Source organism: Danio rerio, chromosome 11, assembly GCF_052040795.2.
Source record: "Danio rerio strain M-AB ecotype USA chromosome 11, GRCz13ab, whole genome shotgun sequence".
In the NCBI taxonomy this organism is placed as follows: Eukaryota; Metazoa; Chordata; class Actinopteri; order Cypriniformes; family Danionidae; genus Danio; species Danio rerio.
This window is the reverse complement of record NC_141031.1, coordinates 38,870,001-38,888,836: the sequence shown is the minus strand read 5'-3', so window position 1 is coordinate 38,888,836 and position 18,836 is coordinate 38,870,001. Positions and strand designations below refer to the sequence as shown.

Below are 18,836 nucleotides of genomic sequence, written 5' to 3'. Positions count from 1 at the left end.
TGGTTAGTTATTTAGTTAGTTAGTTAGTTAGTTAGTTAGTTAGTTAGTTTGTTTGTTTGTTTTATTGTTTTGTTTGTTTTTATTTTGTTTGTTTGTTGGCTTTATTTGTTGGCTTGTTTCTTTGCTTGTTTATGGTTTGTTTATTAGTTGGTTTGTTTGTTTGTTGGCTTGTTGGGTCAACAATTTGTTGGTTGGTTGGTAAGTTAGTTGGTTTGTTAGACTGTCGGTTTATTTGTGGCCTTGTTTATTGGATTGTTTGTTTGTTAATCCATTTGTCTGTTGGTTTGTTTGTCTGTTGACTTGTTGGATCATTTGTTTATTGGTTGGTTAGTTAGTTAGTTTGTTTGTTATATTGTTGGTTTGTTTGTTACCTTGTTTATTGGTTTGTTTGTTAATCCATTTGTTTGTTGGTTTGTTTGTTTTTTGGCCTGTTTGTTGGTTCCTTTGTTTTGTTGTTTTGTCAGTTTTTTTGTTGGCTTGTTTGTTTGTTCACTTGCTTGTTGGCTTGTTTGTTTGATGATTTGTTTGTTGGCTTCATTTCTTGGCTTGTCTGTTTGCTAGTTTTTGGTTTGTTGGTTTGTTTTTTCGTTGGCTTGTTTGTTAAGTCATTTGTTTATTGGTTTGTTGGTTGGTTGGTTAGTTAGTTAGTTAGTTAGTTGGATTATTGGTTTGTTTGTTGCCTTGTTTCTTGGTTTGTTTGTTGGCCTGTTTGTTTGTTTTGTTAGTTAGTTTGCTTGTTGGTTTGCTTGTTTGTTGGCCCGTTTGTTTGTTTGTTTGTTTGTTTGCTTTGTTTTGTTAGTTAGTTTGCTTGTTGGTTTGTTTGTTTGTTGGCTTGTTTGTTTGTTTGTTGGCTTATTTGCTTGCTTTGTTTGTTTGCTTGTTAGGTTGTTTGTTGGTTGGCTGGTTGGTTTGTTTGTTGGTTTTATTATTTTATTTTGTCCCCTTTAAAAATCCATTTGTATCTAATTTGGAAGCAATTATAAATATTCTGTAATCATTATGATATCATGTAATATGTATTATTAGGGCTGGAAGGTACAATGGTATATATCATTACAGCTGAACGCGTAACATAGGAAAAATGCCAAATGTGAATCAGTGGGCATGACCAACTCACGTGCAATATGCATCTGGCTGAGAAAGACACTCCATGGAGACTGGCAGTGTTGCCAGAAAGAAGTAATAGCTTCGTTTTAATATTTATATTAGAATTGTAAATTTTTTTTATTGTGTAATTTTGAATGAAAAAAAAAAGAGTTTGATATTTCCCTAGAGTGTTGTTACATATTTATATTTTCATATTTAAGTTTTATTTTCCTGCTTTTACTTGGGACATTTTTTGTATCTGTGAAAAGATGTTATTTGAGAAATGTTTATAATAATAAGGTCTGTCCACATAAAACAGTGGAGTTTGCTGTTCATCTGAAGTCATGCTCTATATTGACAATAGTTATAAGGTTAAAAATAAAATACAAAATAATCAAATAAGATCAAGTCTTTTTCTTTTAAATATTCAAGCTTATTTATTTCTGGAATAACCAACTTTATAATTTAATCATCAAAGGTATAGTGACCGTAAAATAAGCTTTTTTTTTTGCCATGAATTCAAATTTTGATCAAACCGCCCAGCCCTATATGTTTTATTATAAATATATATGAATGTTAAGAATTAATATCAAAAGTTCAATAAAAAGCAATACGTAAGTGTGTGTCTGTTTTAATTTTAAAGACATTTCCAATATAATGTAAAATTATAGTAGCTTATATAAATATGTTAAAATAAATATGTTTTTTTTTACATTAACACTTCTTGTGTAGCGTGCATAAACTTTTCAAAAAGTCAATTTCCTAAATATTATAAATATATATTTTTTGTGAGTTTGTTTAATCTGTGTTCGGAAAATGTACAATTTAATAAAAGCTTTTCAAATAGTCTTGTACATTGTATATCTTTACCTGAAGGCATGTCCTTGGGTATGATTTAAGGCATTTTGTCTCATGTTTATACGCCAGGCTGGAGTGTCTTTCTATCCGAAAGTCTATATTTACAGTATTGAAATGGAGACAGAGTCTAGAACAATGACCATGTTGTGTTGTGATGATAGAGATGTGGTCAGAGCCAATGAAAAGCTCACCTGATCCTAACTCCAGTAAATTCAGACTGAACGCTGGGCTAATAATTCTGACTTCAACTGTAACTGGCTGAACTGTAGAGATGCTGGATTAAGATCGTGTGTAGGGTCGACTCGAGATGGCAATTTTTTTTCGATTAATCGTGCAGCCCTTCTACTAATACTATAACCATATTACTACTACTTCAAAACATTGGTGTATGACAAAAAATATATATAAAAATACTTTACCATAATATTGTGAAATTTCTTTTACTTTCCTTATGTATTTTTTGACTATTAAATTCTGGCTACCACAGCTTTTTAATATTAATTTAGCAGATTTTAGTTTTTACAGTGCATGCTTAAAGTAATGTACTCACTATGAACTCTTTCTCAGATGCTTATAAAACTTTTATGCATTTCTTCTTTTGAAGATATTTTGAAGAAAGCTGAAAACCTGTAACCGTTGACTTCCATAGTATTTGTTTTTCCTACTATGGAAGTCAATGGTTACAGGTTTCCAGATATTTTTGTGTGAAACTCACAAAGCTTTACAACAAGTAGGGGATGAGTAAATGATGACAGAGTTTTTATTTTTGGGTTAACTATCCCTTTAAAGGGAACATTCGGTCCAAAAGAAAAACACATGGGAAGAAAAGGAGTATGAGAGAATGAATGAGGTTGTGTTGGATGGTTTGTGAAGAGGCTGAAGCTGTAGCTGATTGAGGCTCAGCTGTAGGTAAACCAACATAGCAGATGCTTTAGGTGCATAAAAACCACAGCTTTCTCACTCAGGATGAGCTCTGCCCACCGAAACACCACTGACCTCAGTTTAAATGTCACAACAACACCAGAACAGTAGCCTGGCATCAGCTTTAGGGGTTGTTTTGTGTTTGCTGGTTTGATTCATGTTAATTATCTGTGATGCTATATATTGCTCTAAATTAATAATGCATTCATCCATTTTCTTTTTGGCTCAGTCCCTTTATTAATCAGGGGTCGCCATAGCAGAGTGAACCACCAACTTATCCAGTATGTGTTTTACGCAGCGCATGCCCTTCCAGCTGCAACCCATCACAGGGAAACACCCATACACTCTTATTCACACTCATACAATACGTAAAATTTAGCTCACCCAATTCCCCTTAAAGCGCATGTCTTTGTACTTGTGGGGGAAACCGGAGCACCTGGAGGAAACCCACGTAAACACTCAGAGAACATGCAAACTCCAAACAGAAATGCCAACTGACCCAGCCGAGGCTCGAACCAGTGACCTTCTTGCTGCCAGCTATAATAAATAGTTTTATTGGACATTTAGATTTATTTTATTTTATTTTCAAATATTTTCTATAATTCATGAAATAATTTTATTTACTAGGCTTATCATATATACTATAAATAATAATACAAATCAAATAATATATGTATCAATATAAATTTTTATACATAAACATGTACTGTATATACATACATACATATATACATACATACATACATACATACATACATACATACATACATACATACATACATACATACATGCATGCATGCATACATACATGCATACATACATACATACATACATACATACATACATACATACATGCATGCATGCATGCATGCATGCATGCATACATACATACATACATACATACATACATACATACATACATACATACATACATACATACATACATACATACATACATACATACATACATACATACATGCATGCATGCATACATACACACATATCCAGTATATATATATTTTATAAATTGATGGAAAGAGAGATTATGGAGTGGTACGGTACGGTACGAGTCACCTTTATCAGGCTTACATTTCCACTGTTAAAAGGGTACCAATGGTACTCTTTTAGTGGGCATGGTGTACGGCAGAAAGTTTCAGTCAACGTCATTCTAGCTGAAGGAGATGTCTACAGTAAAGTTGTAATGGCCGTTCACATATCATGAGAAGCACTTCTCACAAAACAGATGCTTTATATACATATAAATACTTGTGTATAAATGTTCATTACTAACTTTTCTATGAACATAATTTGATTATAACTGCAGATCAATGACAGTGTGATATAGCCTAGTGTAACGTCTGCGATTACATTAATTAAATAAATAAATGCAACATACACTTGAAGTCAGAATTATTAGCCCCCCTGTTTATTTTTCCCCAATTTCCCCATTTCTAAACATAATAGTTTTAATAACTCATTTATAATAACTGATTTATTTTTTCTCTGCCATGATGACAGTAAATAATATTTTCAAGACACTTCTATACAGCTTAAAGTGACATTTGAATGCTTAACTAGGTTAATTAGGTTAACTAGGCAGTTTAGGGTAATTAGGCAAGTTACTGTATAACGATGGTTTGTTATGTTGACTATCGAAATATATAACTTAAAGGGGCTAATCATTTTGACCCTAAAATGGTTTTATATATATGGTTTTATAATATATAAAAATGCATTTATTTTAGTCAAAATAAAACTAAAAAGACTTTCTTCAGAAGACAAAATGTTTTCAGACATACTGTGAAAATTTCCTTGCTCTGTTAAACATCATTTGGGAAATATAAAAAAATAATAAATTCAATGGGGGGCTTATAATTCTGACTTCAACTGTATATGAACACATACAGACCCTTACAATCTCCGATATATTACCAATTACAGAAAAACTACACACAACGTACATTTAGTCCCTATTTGGGTTAAAAAACAACATGCAATATATAGCCCAGTCAGTGTAAACCTCTCATCTGTATCTGTAATCTTCACCAGCACATGTAGCCTCTGTTAGAGAGTAATTCCGCCATTCCGAGTTCACAATAGTCCAAAAGGTCATGATAATAGTTAAGTAGTTAGGCAGTTTATTCATCTTTTAGGTTGCTGAAAGAATCATTCGCTCCCATGTTTTTTCTCGCATTTATTAGTTTCTGACAGGATCAGATGTCCAAAGCACTTTAGTAATCATGCGCACGTTATTATCATCAGCTCAGGAAGTTTGATATTTCAAATATAGACGCGTGGCAAGTGCATGCGAGAAAGCGAAACCGCTTGTGCTCTAGATGGCCTTGTAAAAACTGCGGGGCACAGGGCAGATTCTACTCTTCTTCTTGGCTTTGTGGCTGTTCATTAAGATGACGACAAGGTTTGCTTGAGCTCTAGTTAATCATGGCTCGTTATTATATGTACACATTATTACGATGTAATGTCTCTGCTGTGTGTTTAAACCCATTATTGTTGCACACTACTGTAGCTCTGCCTTTTGGTACCCTTTGCTGTGCAAGGTACCCTTTGCAAAGGGTACCCAAATAGTGGTACAGTACGGTTCGCTTTTAGGTACCTTTTGATGGTGGAAATAGCCATAAAAGCGTACTGACCCGAACCGCACCGTAAATGGACCATTAGGTTATATAATTACATTTATAGATTTTATATGTGTTTAATGCTAAAAACACTTAGCTGTTGCATGTATATTGACAATAGTGTAAAGCAGTTGATCACAATTGTGCTGTTAAAAGCACACTGTAGCTGGAATGGGGAAATATTTGAGTTTTTCCTGAAGAAATATACAATATCTCTATTTCTCTCTTTTGTCTCTCTCTCAAAAAGGGCAGTAGTGCAAACAAATATGAACATAAAATATAATATAGAAATAAAGAAAAGAAATGTAAAAAATAAAAATAGATTAATAAAAATAACAATATATCAGTAAAACTAAAAATATTATTAAAAATAAAAATAGATTAATGGTAATTTGTGAAACCGGATAAAAGTAATGACAATAATATCAACAGTAAGTCCACGAGTAAAGAGTTCTCTCTCTCTCTCTCTCTCTCTCTCTCTCTCTCTCTCTCTCTCTCTCTCTCTCGCTCTCTCTGTCTATCTCTCTCTCTCTCTTGTCTGCTGTCTTCAGGTATCAGAGCAGGGTTTTGTTCAGTCTGAGAGCGTGTGAGTGCTAAATCTTTAGATCCCTTGTGGTATTAATAGCCTGCTTAAGCTGTTTAAAAGGCCTGGTTTCCAGAGAGCTTTAGAGTGTCATTCAAATGTTCACCGTTCCCTTCTGATCCTGGATCAGGTCATGGAGATGAGCACTTGTGCAATACACACTGCGCTCACTTTTAACCTGGGTTTTTATTTTGCAGATTTCTAGCATAGGTTAGCATGTTGCTACCATGCATTGGAGTATTTCATTGTCTAAATTTTAGAAAAATTAATGATGGTTTTATAATAATAAAATTGTAGTAAATGTGTTGTTTTTGGCACTTGATTACCGTACAACCACAGCGTCTTTATTATTTACTGCTAATACAGTTTAAGTCAGAATTATTAGCCCCCCCTTTGATTTTTTTTTTTTTTTTAAATATTTCCCTAATAATGTTTAATTTTCACAGCATGTCTGATAATATTTTATCTTCTGAAGAAAGCATTATTTGTTTTACTTCGGCTAGAATAAAAGCAGTTTTGAATTTTTTAATGACCATTTCAAGGACAAAAATTATTAGCCCCTTTAAGCTGTATTTTTTTTTTCGATAGTCTACAGAACAAACCATCATTATTCAATAACTTGCCTAATTACCCTAACCTGCCTAGTTAACCTAATTAACCTAGTTAAGCTTTTAAAAGTCCCTTTAAGCTGTATAGAAGTGTCTTGAAAAATATGTAGTAAAATATTATGTACTGTCATCATGGCAAAGATAAAATAAATCAGTTTTTAGAAATGAGTTATTAAAACTAGTATGTTTAGAAATGTGTTGAACAAATCTTCCATCTGTTAGACAGAAATTGGGGAAAAAAACAAGGGGGCTAATAATTCAGGGGGCTTATAATTCTGACTTCAACTGTAGGTTGTTTTCACATGGTGTCACTGAGAACGCATGGAATTCAGAGAGAGGGCAGGAAGTGATTCTTCTACATAGGAATCGCTATCAGAACATCAAAATATTTCTGTTTTATGTTGTTTGTAGTTGTTCAAATCATCCAATTTTATACACTTTCATAGGTTTTTGCTCATAAATGGGAGAAAGTTCAAGAAACTGGCTGAAAAACGGAAGAAAAGGCGGCATGTAATAAACATTTATTCAATATATCCATGTGCACAATGTGATTGGGATGGATGGATGAATGGATGGATGGATGATAATGCTATCTATTTATTGTTCTGTCTATAGTTGTGGATGGATGAATGGATGGATGGATGATAATGCTATCTATCTATTGTTCTGTCTATAATTGTTGATGGATGGATGGATGGATGCATGTGTTTTTTGAATAATTAGTTTGACAGCCCCAATAACGATTATACAGGCCTGCCTATGTGTATAAACATGCTAATGTGCTATCTAAAAATCAGATACAAACACCACCATATACAAAATCCAGGAGAATATCGCTGCAATGAAATCTCAGACTTGTCTTGCAATATCCAAGTCTTTACTGGCATTTTGGTGAAATAAACAATTGTTATGTGAACATCGAGATGTGCAGCAGCAGTAAATGTTTGCTGAAGGTTAAGCTCATTGCCAAAAAACGACTTGATGACTGACAAATATATATTAGTTCAATAGAAACCTCGGCTCTCGTCATGATTTAAGAATCACGCTCAACGTACAGTATGTGGTTATTTTACATTTTATATCATGTCTTGAAATATGGTATAAATCGCAAAAATACGGACTTCCCTCTATGTCTCCTTTTCAGTTTTTTTACTTTCTGCCCTCTATCTGAATTTCGGGCGTCATCATAACCACATGATTGAAAACAATCTATACCATGGTTAAATTACGGTCAGTGTAGCAAAATCCTTTATAGTTTGACTTGAAATATCATGTTTTTATTTAAATTTTTATTGTTCAACCATTTAATTCCATCTTAAAAATTATTTGGTTACAGTCAGTGTAATATTTCTGTCCAAAATATCGAAAAAATTGGGTAATTTATGTAAAATAGTGATAAATGTTGATCAGTGAATGGATATCGGCCTCATATTTTGGCATCTTTTGGTATAACTGCACTGTTTTGGTTGTTACTTATCTTTTACACTTCTGTTAACTTCTGTTTATTTATATTTTTACACTTTTAACACCCCCTATTTGACAGGGAGAAGTGTTTGTTACGGTCTGTCTGTGGTTAAGCATGCTAACACAGTTTGCCTTTGTGTAGCCTATCAACACCATCAACTTACATTTCTCCACCATCATTCCCTAACTTTCCTCTCTTCACCTCCATCCCCTGTCCCCATTTCTGTTTCCACTTCTTCCTTCCACTCTCCAGCCCTCATTCCCTGACTGCTAATCCCAGAGCGCTAACATTAGCATTGGCCGCATTTCTCAGTGCGCTCTGCGGATGGAGTGCTATTTTTACCCGTCACACTTAATGGTGTCCTTTGTGTTTTCACTCCCTTCCTCTTACTGTTTCCTTACTTGTACACAGTGTCAGGTAGAGGCTCTCAGTGCCATCATTGGGAGAGTTTACATGGTTAACATCATCATAGTGTTTCATTCTCAGAGTTTATATCACACACACACACACACACACAAACACAAACACAACCACAAACACAACCACAAACACACACACACACACACACACACACACACACACACACACACACACACACACACACACACACACACACACACACACACACACACACACACATACACACACATACACATACTCATTTTCACACACGTGTTGGTATTGGTGGTAAATGAGGACTTGCCATAGGCGTGATGCTACCCTAACCCTACCCATTACCCATGTCATTGTAGTAATTTGTGTTCTCTTTAAACACCAAAACCAGCACACACACATACACACACACTCGCATAATATGGTAGACCACCCGGTCTTAGCACTTATATTATTGTTTTTTGTGGATCCATCCATCCATCCATCCAGCCATTCATCCACAATTATAGACAAAAAAACAGATACCATTATGAAACATCCACCCACCCATCCATCATGCATGCATCCATCCATCCATCCATCCATCATGCATGCATCCATCCATCCATCCATCCATCCATCCATCCATCCATCCATCCATCCATCCATCTATCCATCCACAATTATAGACCAAAAAGATACCAATATGAAACATCCATCCACCCATCCATCCATCCATCCATCCATCCACAGTTATAGACAAAAAGATACCAGTATGAAACATCCATCCCTCCATCCATAAACCACCACTACCATCCATCCATCCATCCATTCATCCATCCATCCATCCATCCACAATTATAGACCAAAAAGATACCTATATGAAACATCCATCCAACCATCCACCCATCCATTCATCCATCCATCCATCCATCCATCCATCCACAGTTATAGACAAAAAAGATACCAGTATGAAACATCCATCCATCCATCTCTCCATCCATAAACCACCATCACCATCCATCCATCCATCCACAATTATAGACAAAAAAGATACCAGTATGAAACATCCATCCATCCATCCCTCCATCCATAAACCACCACCACGTCCATCCATCCATCCATCCATCCATCCATCCATCAAACTACTAGTTTCTGTCTGTCTGTCTGTCTGTCTGTCTATCTATCTATCTGCATATGTTAGTGTATGTGAATGTGTGTGTGTGTATATATACAGAAATTACTTCCTCATTTATTTAAAATAATATTTCTGCATGCTATTTTGATAAATATAGATAAATGTAGATCCTAGCCATATCAGCCTAGAAAATAGCAACGTTGTCGCTTTTAGTACTTGATGTAGCTACTGAAGAATCAAGCTTTAAATATAGGAACAGTATGGAAACTCTTCTGTCATTAGAGCGAGATGCTAATGGTCTAATACGATTCAAAGATCTATGCTAAGCTAAGCTGAAAGTGCTCCTACCACACCCAGAGACTGAATGAATGGATTCAAAAATGGTAAAACTCAGCTGTTTACCTCTATGAGATTTAAAAAAATGATTTTTATGGAGTGTTCATTTAACTGTGGCTTTGTATTTAAATTAATTACATTTTAATTGCATTTTTGTCTAGGACAAACAAATCTATCCGAGCTAAGGCTGAAAACTACAGGGACCCTGTTACTTGCACACAGCTGAAATATTAAAGACTACAATTAACAACAGAGTCCGGACAATTAAATTAAATTGCTGGGTATAATAATCAACACTCCAAACAGTATGGGAACATGCAAGTTGCATGCAAGGCAGTGGCATTAATGTGTACAATTATAAAATTACCTCTCTACTCCAATCTGCTGTTGAAATATAATGACTTGCACAATGACCTGTCTTTCATAACTTTTAAATATTAGCAGATTAGTTTAATCATGTACATTACATTAAGATCAACATCTACAATGTCTAAAGCAAGTAAAATATAATGAATGTATACAAAGATAATATTTGGCTAATAATTTTGACTTCAGTTTGATTTTCTGCGATCTGATTCCTTACACTCACCTGTTTGGACAAAAACCATCAATGTGACCTAGTCATTTAATAGTGTGAGGCAAACTTCCGTCCTCTTGTGTCCTCCTTTGGAAGGCAAATGAATAGTTATGATCGTGTCTGCAATCACATGTGCCCTCATGATTTTATCACAATTATGAGATGACCTTTTCTACTCTAATTGGTTGTTATAATATAGTGACTTGCATGACTTGTGTCCAGGCCTACACTGAATCTGCGCATGCATAATTCCGCAGATTTCCGCAGATTTTTAGCCTATCATTGATTCTGTTTATTTACTTGTGTTGATGTAAATTCATATCTATTCATTTTAAAATTATTTCAGTAATATTATTGACTAATATGGAAAAATTCATATGATTCATTTACAAAACAGTGTGTAAAGTAACATTTTTTGTTAATTGGATTAACTGGATTTTGTTAATTAGATTAATTGGATTTTGCTAATTGGATTAAGCACCAGTTGTAACTTTGATTGAATGTACAGTTGAAGTAAGAATTATTAGATCTCTAGTTCAATTTTAATTGTTTCATAATTTTTTCTATAACTTATTTCTAATAACTGATTTATTTTATCTTTGCCATGATGACAGCACATAATATTTTAAAAGACATTTTTTTAAAATACTAGTATTCAGCTTTAAGTGACATTTAAAGGCTTAACTAGGTTAATTAGGTTAATGAGGCAGGTTAGGGTAATTAGGCAAGTTATTGTATAACAGTGGATTGTCCTGTAGACAATCTAAAAAAAAATGCTTAAGGAGGCTAATAAAATTGACCTTAAAATGGTTAAAAGTAAAACTGCTTTTATTCTATCCAAAATAAAACAAATAATAAGAAAAAATATTTTATAGGAGGGCTAATAATTTTTACTTCAACTGTATTTTCTTCAACCTGACTCCCTTCACTCACTTGTTTGGACAGAAACCATCAATGTGACCCAGTGATTTAATAATGTGAGGCAAACTTCAATCCTCTTGTGTCCTTCTTTGGAAAGCAAATGAATTGTTCTGGTTGTGCCTGCAGTCACATGTGCCCTCATGATTTCATACAATAATGATAAAGAGCACAATTAAATGGGTCACATTGTCTCTCAGATTAACCTGCTTATTTCTGTGCTAAAACTGTCTAAATGCACACTGTGGAGCAGGACTGAAGGATATGTTATGGTTTTTGTGTTGTTTTAAATGGCAGGTAATTCAGTGCTTCCAGACGGACTTTTGTGTTGTTGGATTTTTGTTCCAGACCTTACAAACACTACAAAAAGGATTTTATGTTTGTTTATGTATGTTTTATGTTCAAGCTACTTAAATTTGTAAAAATTATTACGTTAACTTAAAGTTAAGGTAACTTAATCAATTTGTGTTGTGACAGCAAGAATGAATTGTGTGAAATCCAGCCTTTTTAACAATTTAAATAAATAAATAAATAAATAAATAAATAAAATAAGTGATGTTTATTTAAATATGTAAATTATGCATTATTTATTTTATTTTAATTTACTATCAGCCTAAACATTTTATTAATTTTAGAATTAATTACTAAATTAGATTTTTTTTTTTTTTTTTGGGGGGAGCTTTTCAATTGATAGGACGGTAGAGAGTATTGACAGGAAAGTGTGGGGACCAGAGAGAGGTGAATATTGGCATTGGGTTTTCGTGAACATTGGAGTGTGTCAATGCACTAACCACTAACCATTGGCGCCGAAAATTGTATTATTATTAATTAATTAATTTTTTACAAATCTTGAATAATTCTAAAGAATAATTGTTATAATGCTTTTTACCTGTCTAGCTTTAAAAGAATAAATTAAAGAAATATATTTTTAATTCAAACAAATGAAATGCATTTTTACATTTCTCTCTTTCCTTCCAGACTGTCAGTTCAGGTTGTGTCCCATGAACAGATACTCGGCCCAGAAACAGTTCTGGAAAGCAGCAAAGCCTGGTGGAAACAGCACCACAGACACTGTACTACTCAACAAACTACACGTGAGTTCACTTGTGCTTTGTCATATCGCTATCATAATATCATTAATATGAATAATTAATGTCTTTTACAAATTACACGAGTGCCATTGAAGTTTCATTCATACTCAAGTGTCATGAGTTTTGGATTTTTACAAATTAAGCTGTTCTGAGATGTCGTGAGGTGAATGTGTGTAAATTAACATCCAGTATTTTCACTCATTTCTGTAGAATTTTACTTTATGAATTAAATATTTGGCAACATTAGCTGTTTGCTTAATGAGATTATTATTGATGTTGAATATAGTTATATACATTAATGTTTTAGTAGCCTGAATATTACCTGACGCTTTAATTTAACTAATTTAATTTAATTTAATTTTTGTTTTTATTTTATTTTATTTGTATTTTTTTAAATTTGTTTTCATTTGTTTTTATTTTGTTTGTTTTCATTTGTTTTTATTTTACTTGTTTTTATTTTATTATTTGATTTCATTTGATTTTTTTTTTACTTTTTTATTTTTTTTGTTATTTTTTATTATTTTTTTATTATTTATGTTGTCAGTTGCAATTTAGTGCTTTTCTTCTTCCTCTTCCTCTTCCTCTTCTTCTTCTTCTTCTTCTTTTTCCTCTTCTTCTTTCTCTTCTTCTTCTTCTTCTTCTTATTATTATAGTTATGTGCAGATACTCAAATCATCTTAGTATTTCGAGAATGATTAATACTTTGTGTTGGATTAATGAGTAACAGAAGTTTTTTTGGTGTAACTATCTAGATTTTTTTAAATATTTCATTCATTCATTCATTCATTCATTCATTCATTCATTCATTCATTCATTCATTTATACAGTCATTCATTTATACATTCATTCATTCGTTCAGTCGGTCAGTCAGTCAGAACATTTTAACCCAACCATCATTTTAAACAAACATTGAATGTTATCAAGTTCTGAATACTTAAAATCCAGTAAGATTTCAATTCAACTGAGTATTATTGATTTAATTTTCAGTGATTTTAATACACGTTCCCTCCTTTTTTGTTTCGTTTTCTCCAGCATGCTGCAGATCTGGAGAAGAAGCAGAATGAATCGGAGAACCGTAAGCTGCTGGGAACGGTGATCCAGTATGGAAATGTTATTCAGGTAGGTCAGCCAGCTGGCAGACGGGCATCAGAGGATCTCACTTTGCCACTGAGCGCCTGGCAGGACACAAATCCATTGTTCACTGTTATTTTACTAACTCTGCCATTGAGCTCGCATTCATAATTGTTCTACATAATTCATCATAATTCAAGCCAGATGTCACGTGCCCTCATCATATAATAGTATTGCTGCATCCCAATTTGCGTATTAGTCATGATTAAGATTCGAAAATGTAATTAGTATGTCCCACATTAAAAGTATGTTAAAATTAGTATTAGTTATATAGTATATATATATATATATATATATATATATATATATATATATATATATATATATATATATATATATATATATATATATATATATATATATATAGTTTAACTAGTATTAGTAATTAGTTACCCCCATGGTCGACTATTTCAGTTAGAAATTTGAAGTGCAGATCCATGTTTACTTGAATTGCTAATATTACTTAAAAATTACTGGACGTGAATTTGATTAGAATTACAAACCTGTTGTGTTAACGTTATAGTGTAACATTATTGTGTTCAATGTTTTATTTCATCTGCAACAATGTGAACGTTTATTAAGACATGATCTGGGGTAAAATGCGGTAAAATTAAATTAAATAAATAAATAAAAGTAAATAATAAAAACACTATTGGCACCATATCCCTCATTTCTTTTCAGAATATCTATGTCCTAATCTCTGTGTTAAATTTGTTTGAGTGTATGCTGATGGGGTGCTCAAATAATAATAATAATAATAATGATAATAATAATAATAATAATAATAATAATAATAATATTGATAATGATAAAAATTTGAAAATCAATGTGCAGAACCATGCAAACTCAAACCGCTAATATTACATATTTTCGCTAAATATACATATAATCATCTATTGTAAATCTCTGTTCATAGCTAATATCTGTAAATTTCACCCATAGTTTTTCTATAATTGCTCTTTAGAACTTATCCCTATTCCCTGCACTTGTTGCTATTGCACTTCTGGTTAGACCTAAACGTCTGTGGCGAACGAAGCGAGTGAAGAGCGGGGGTTGTCGCGGATGAAAGTGAATAGGATTGAGGAGTCGTGTAAGAAAGTGAAAGTGAACAGTGTACGGAGGAGAAGGGCGGATAAGGAGGGGGATCGGTTAAATTAGGTGTCGGATCAGATTTCAGAGGTGCTTCCGGCACAAATTAAGCCCTGCTTTTATACATAAATAGTACCGGGATTTATAGCTATCCATAGTTATAAGCAAAACATTGCTCTTTAAAAAAAGTTTTTATCAAATTAATTGACTAATCGAATCCAACTGGGAAATTGCCCAACTAATTGTTTCAAAATAATCATTAGTTGCAGCCAGTGCTTCATTTGTTAATTGCGAGGTCCTGGAACAGATCGGGGTAACGGATCTGGCAGGGAGAGGTGTCGCTGACGTAAGTGAAGAGCGAGGCGGGGGTGCGTATTAGAATATGCTGAATAAAGCCCCGCCTACTAGTACAGGAGCCAATCATTGATTGCTATAGGCTGACGATACTCTAGGGGAGGGGCTTGGTTCAGACATGAGTTTCTGCACATCTTGTGTGATTCGAACGTTTAGACATGAAACTAAAAGGACAAATGTTATTTAATATTATTGGTGATTTCTAATATGAAATTCAATTGTAAGCTTGGCAAACTATTGTGAGAATTTGATGTTTCCCCATTCAGACAGAATGCCCGAGCATACTGCCTGAGAGGCATTTTAAAGATGGCCACCGAGTGAACTGACTTGCCTTAAAGCGACTGGTTATATTTAATCTGCAACAACATGAACTTTTATAAAGACATATTTGTCCATTAACATCTGAGTGCATAATTCTGCGAACACCTGAGGAGATTTCTCTGCATGAATATCCTGTGAATTGCAGATTACCCTGCTGCTGCATCTCCAATATGGTAGGAAATTAAACATGATAGAAATGTTGATGATGTGTCGAGATGATTGACAGGGCTTGTAACTAAGCAACAGAAAGGAATGTTAATGAAGAAGTAGTAGTAACCCCCCCTCCATGCTTTTAAAATACAGTATAAGTAGGTGAATTGGGATGCAGCATATGTTTTATGTTTTTGCTGTATTGCTATGAAAAGTGTTGTTTGTTCTTCATCTGACAGCTGCTGCATTTAAAAAGCAATAAGTACCTGACGGTGAATAAACGCCTGCCGGCTCTGCTGGAGAAGAACGCCATGCGTGTGACATTGGACTCGGCTGGAAATGAAGGATCCTGGTTTTACATCCAGCCCTTTTACAAGCTGCGCTCCATTGGAGATAGTGTGAGTAAACGGCTCTCACTTATAAATGTGGCATACAGACAAAATGTGCTTAGGCAACTTTCCATGCAAAAGTTGTGATACTAACTTGATCGGAGAATGTGTGCAGCTGTAAGAAATCTCAAAGTAAACATATTTAACTTAAAGAGGGACCCTTTTTACAAGACATAAATTAAGTCTCTGATGTCCCTAGAGTGTGTATGTGAAGTCTCAGCTCAAAATATCACACAGATAAAAGTTTTATAACTATTTGAAACTGCCCCTTTTAGGCTTTGATCCTAATTGGTAATTGTCGCTTTAAATTAAAATGAGATCGTGCTCATTTCAAAGAGGGCGGAGCTACAAATGCTTGCGTGTCAGCATGATGGCAGATTCAAAAACAAGACTTACATATGCTAATGAGGGAGAGATCATCACTAATGGGCGGAGCTTTCGTCCTTTGATTATGCATACAAATGGAGAATGTCAATAAACTAGCTTAATAATAACAGTAATAATAATAATAATAATAATAATAAACTAATTATAAAAGTTATGGTTTTACTGGCTTCCTACTTTTAAGGCAACATGTTTACTCACTTTTTAAAAGTAACTAATCGCCTTTTACAGTGCATATAGACAGTATATACCACAAACAGATGTATTTCTAAAAATTGATAAATTTTTTTTATTTTAATTAATATTGTTCCTTTTTTCAATTATGATTTTATTTAACTTTTTTTGCTATTCAAACTAACAAATACAGAATTTAGAGCATTTTCTGTACAAATAAAGTTCAATACACGGCCTATCAAGAGTTTTGGGTCTGTTAGATTTCTTATTGTTTTTAAAAAATAAAATAAAACTACACTTGTATAATTTGGTTTTCCCCACAAGCCTAAAGACATGCGCTATAGGTGAATTGGATACGTTAACTTGGCTGAAGTGTATGTAGGTGTGTGAGTGTTTCTCAGTGTTGGGTTGTGGCTGGAAGGGCATCCGCTGCGTAAAACATATGCTGGATAAGTTGGCGGTTCATTTCGATGTGACTACCCCGGATTAATAAAGGGACTAAGCCGAAGAGAAAATGAATGAATTAATGAATGAAAGAATAATAATATTAATAATAATAATAACAACAATGATAATAATATTAATAATATCAGTAATAATAATTGTTGCTGTTGAAAACAAAATTTAATGTATTCTTAGCTGAATAAAATGACCTAATTAAATAATTGCCTCAAAAGTTTTGAGAAATTGTTGTTCAATTTGAGTTCAAATTCTGTGCATATAAATTACCACAAAAATCTCCAAACTGGATCAGGTTATATAAACTCCCGGCCCTCTGCTTGTTCTCAAGTGGACTGGGGTGCAGTTTTTACTGTGAGGCTCAATAAGAGCTGAAATAAATCGAATTGTGATGTCCAAAGGACCCTGAGCTGCGGCTCTAAATGGCCTGAACTGTGGTTACAACATACATGCATCAGGAAAAGCTGCAATCCAAGCGGAAGCAGACATCAAGCAGTCTCCATTTGTTCCATTAGAGGTTGTTTTGGTGTGACCTGCTGCCGATCTCTGGGGTAAAGAGTGTTTTTTACACAAGTTTCCTCTGAACGTTACACGATGTCAAAGCTCACAGCACTGAATTCCCATGATGATGCTTTAAAAATGGCCTCTGTGTGAGAGAAACCGTCGCTGACACTCATCCTCCGTCACGCAAAGATACCATGGTACATGAAACATCAAACTTGATTTTCTGGCATTTAAATATACTAAAATGATTCAAAAGATCAAAATTACAGTAAAAACAGTGATATTGTAAAATAATTGATTAATTTTATTCTTGTAATCGCAAAGCTGATTTTTTTTAGAAAGCTTTACTCCAATTACCAGTGACAGACTGGTACAAAAGAACAAAAATTTTAAATCCCTCAGAAGTAAAAGTACTAACAACGAAAAAGAATTACAGAAATATGGTAAGTTTTCTTTCTGAAATTTCAGATGAATCAGTTTCTCACAATTTTGCTAAAAATTTAGTTTGTTTGATTTGTTTTTTTTTATTTATTTATTTCAGGTTGTGATTTGGGAGGATGTTTTTTTAAGACTAGTTTAACATGCTTTGTACAGTCTATGAATAACATAACACTTACATAGTTACTACTAACAGCTGTAATTTGGAACAACTATAAAGCCTTTTTGTTGTTTTCCCTGGGTTGTAGCTGGAAGGGCATCCGCTGCGTAAAACATATACTGGCCCCCGAGCTCCATTTCACACACACAGATGAAAATTGGCACACACATCAAACATGCCAAAACATACAAAAAAGGCAAAATCTCAAACCCAACAGAAATTTACATATACTGTTCAGTTGAAGTCAGAATTATTAGCCCCCCTGTTTATTTTCCCCCAATTTCTGTTTAACAAAGAGAAGACACATTTTTAAACACAATAGTTTTAATAACTGATTTCTTTTATCTTTGCCATGATGACAGTAAATAATACAATAATATTTGGCTTCTATACAGCCAAAAGTGACATTTAAAGGCTTAATTAGGTTATTTAGGTTAACTTGGCAGGTTAGGGTAATTAGGCAAGTCATTGTATAACAATGTTTTTATCTGTAGTAGACTATTTAAAAAAATATAGCTTAAATGAGCTAATAATATTGACCTTAAAACGTTTTTAAAAAAAATTAAAACAGCTTTTATTCTAGCCGAAATAAAACCAATAAGACTTTCTCCAGAGGAAAAATATTATTAGACATACTTTGAAAATTTATTGATCTGTTAAACATCATTTGGGAAATATGTAAAAAGAGAAAAAA

At 33.5% G+C, this 18,836-nt stretch overlaps 1 protein-coding gene across 50 annotated transcripts in view; it reads left to right on the top strand.

Annotated features, from left to right (window-relative positions):
- The window catches only part of itpr1b (inositol 1,4,5-trisphosphate receptor, type 1b), a 246,205-nt gene that overhangs the window by 28,605 nt on the left and 198,764 nt on the right, over positions 1 to 18,836 (top strand). For all 50 annotated transcript variants that reach the window (XR_015502790.1, XR_015502791.1, XR_015502786.1 and 47 more), the window contains exons 4-6: positions 12,477 to 12,592; positions 13,622 to 13,708; positions 15,874 to 16,032. Coding sequence is in view for 44 of the 50 variants with exons in the window: in XM_087274003.1 (XP_087130129.1) it covers positions 12,477 to 12,592; positions 13,622 to 13,708; positions 15,874 to 16,032 (362 nt within the window). In the remaining 6 variants the exon portion in view is untranslated. The remainder of the gene's footprint in view (positions 1 to 12,476; positions 12,593 to 13,621; positions 13,709 to 15,873; positions 16,033 to 18,836) is intronic.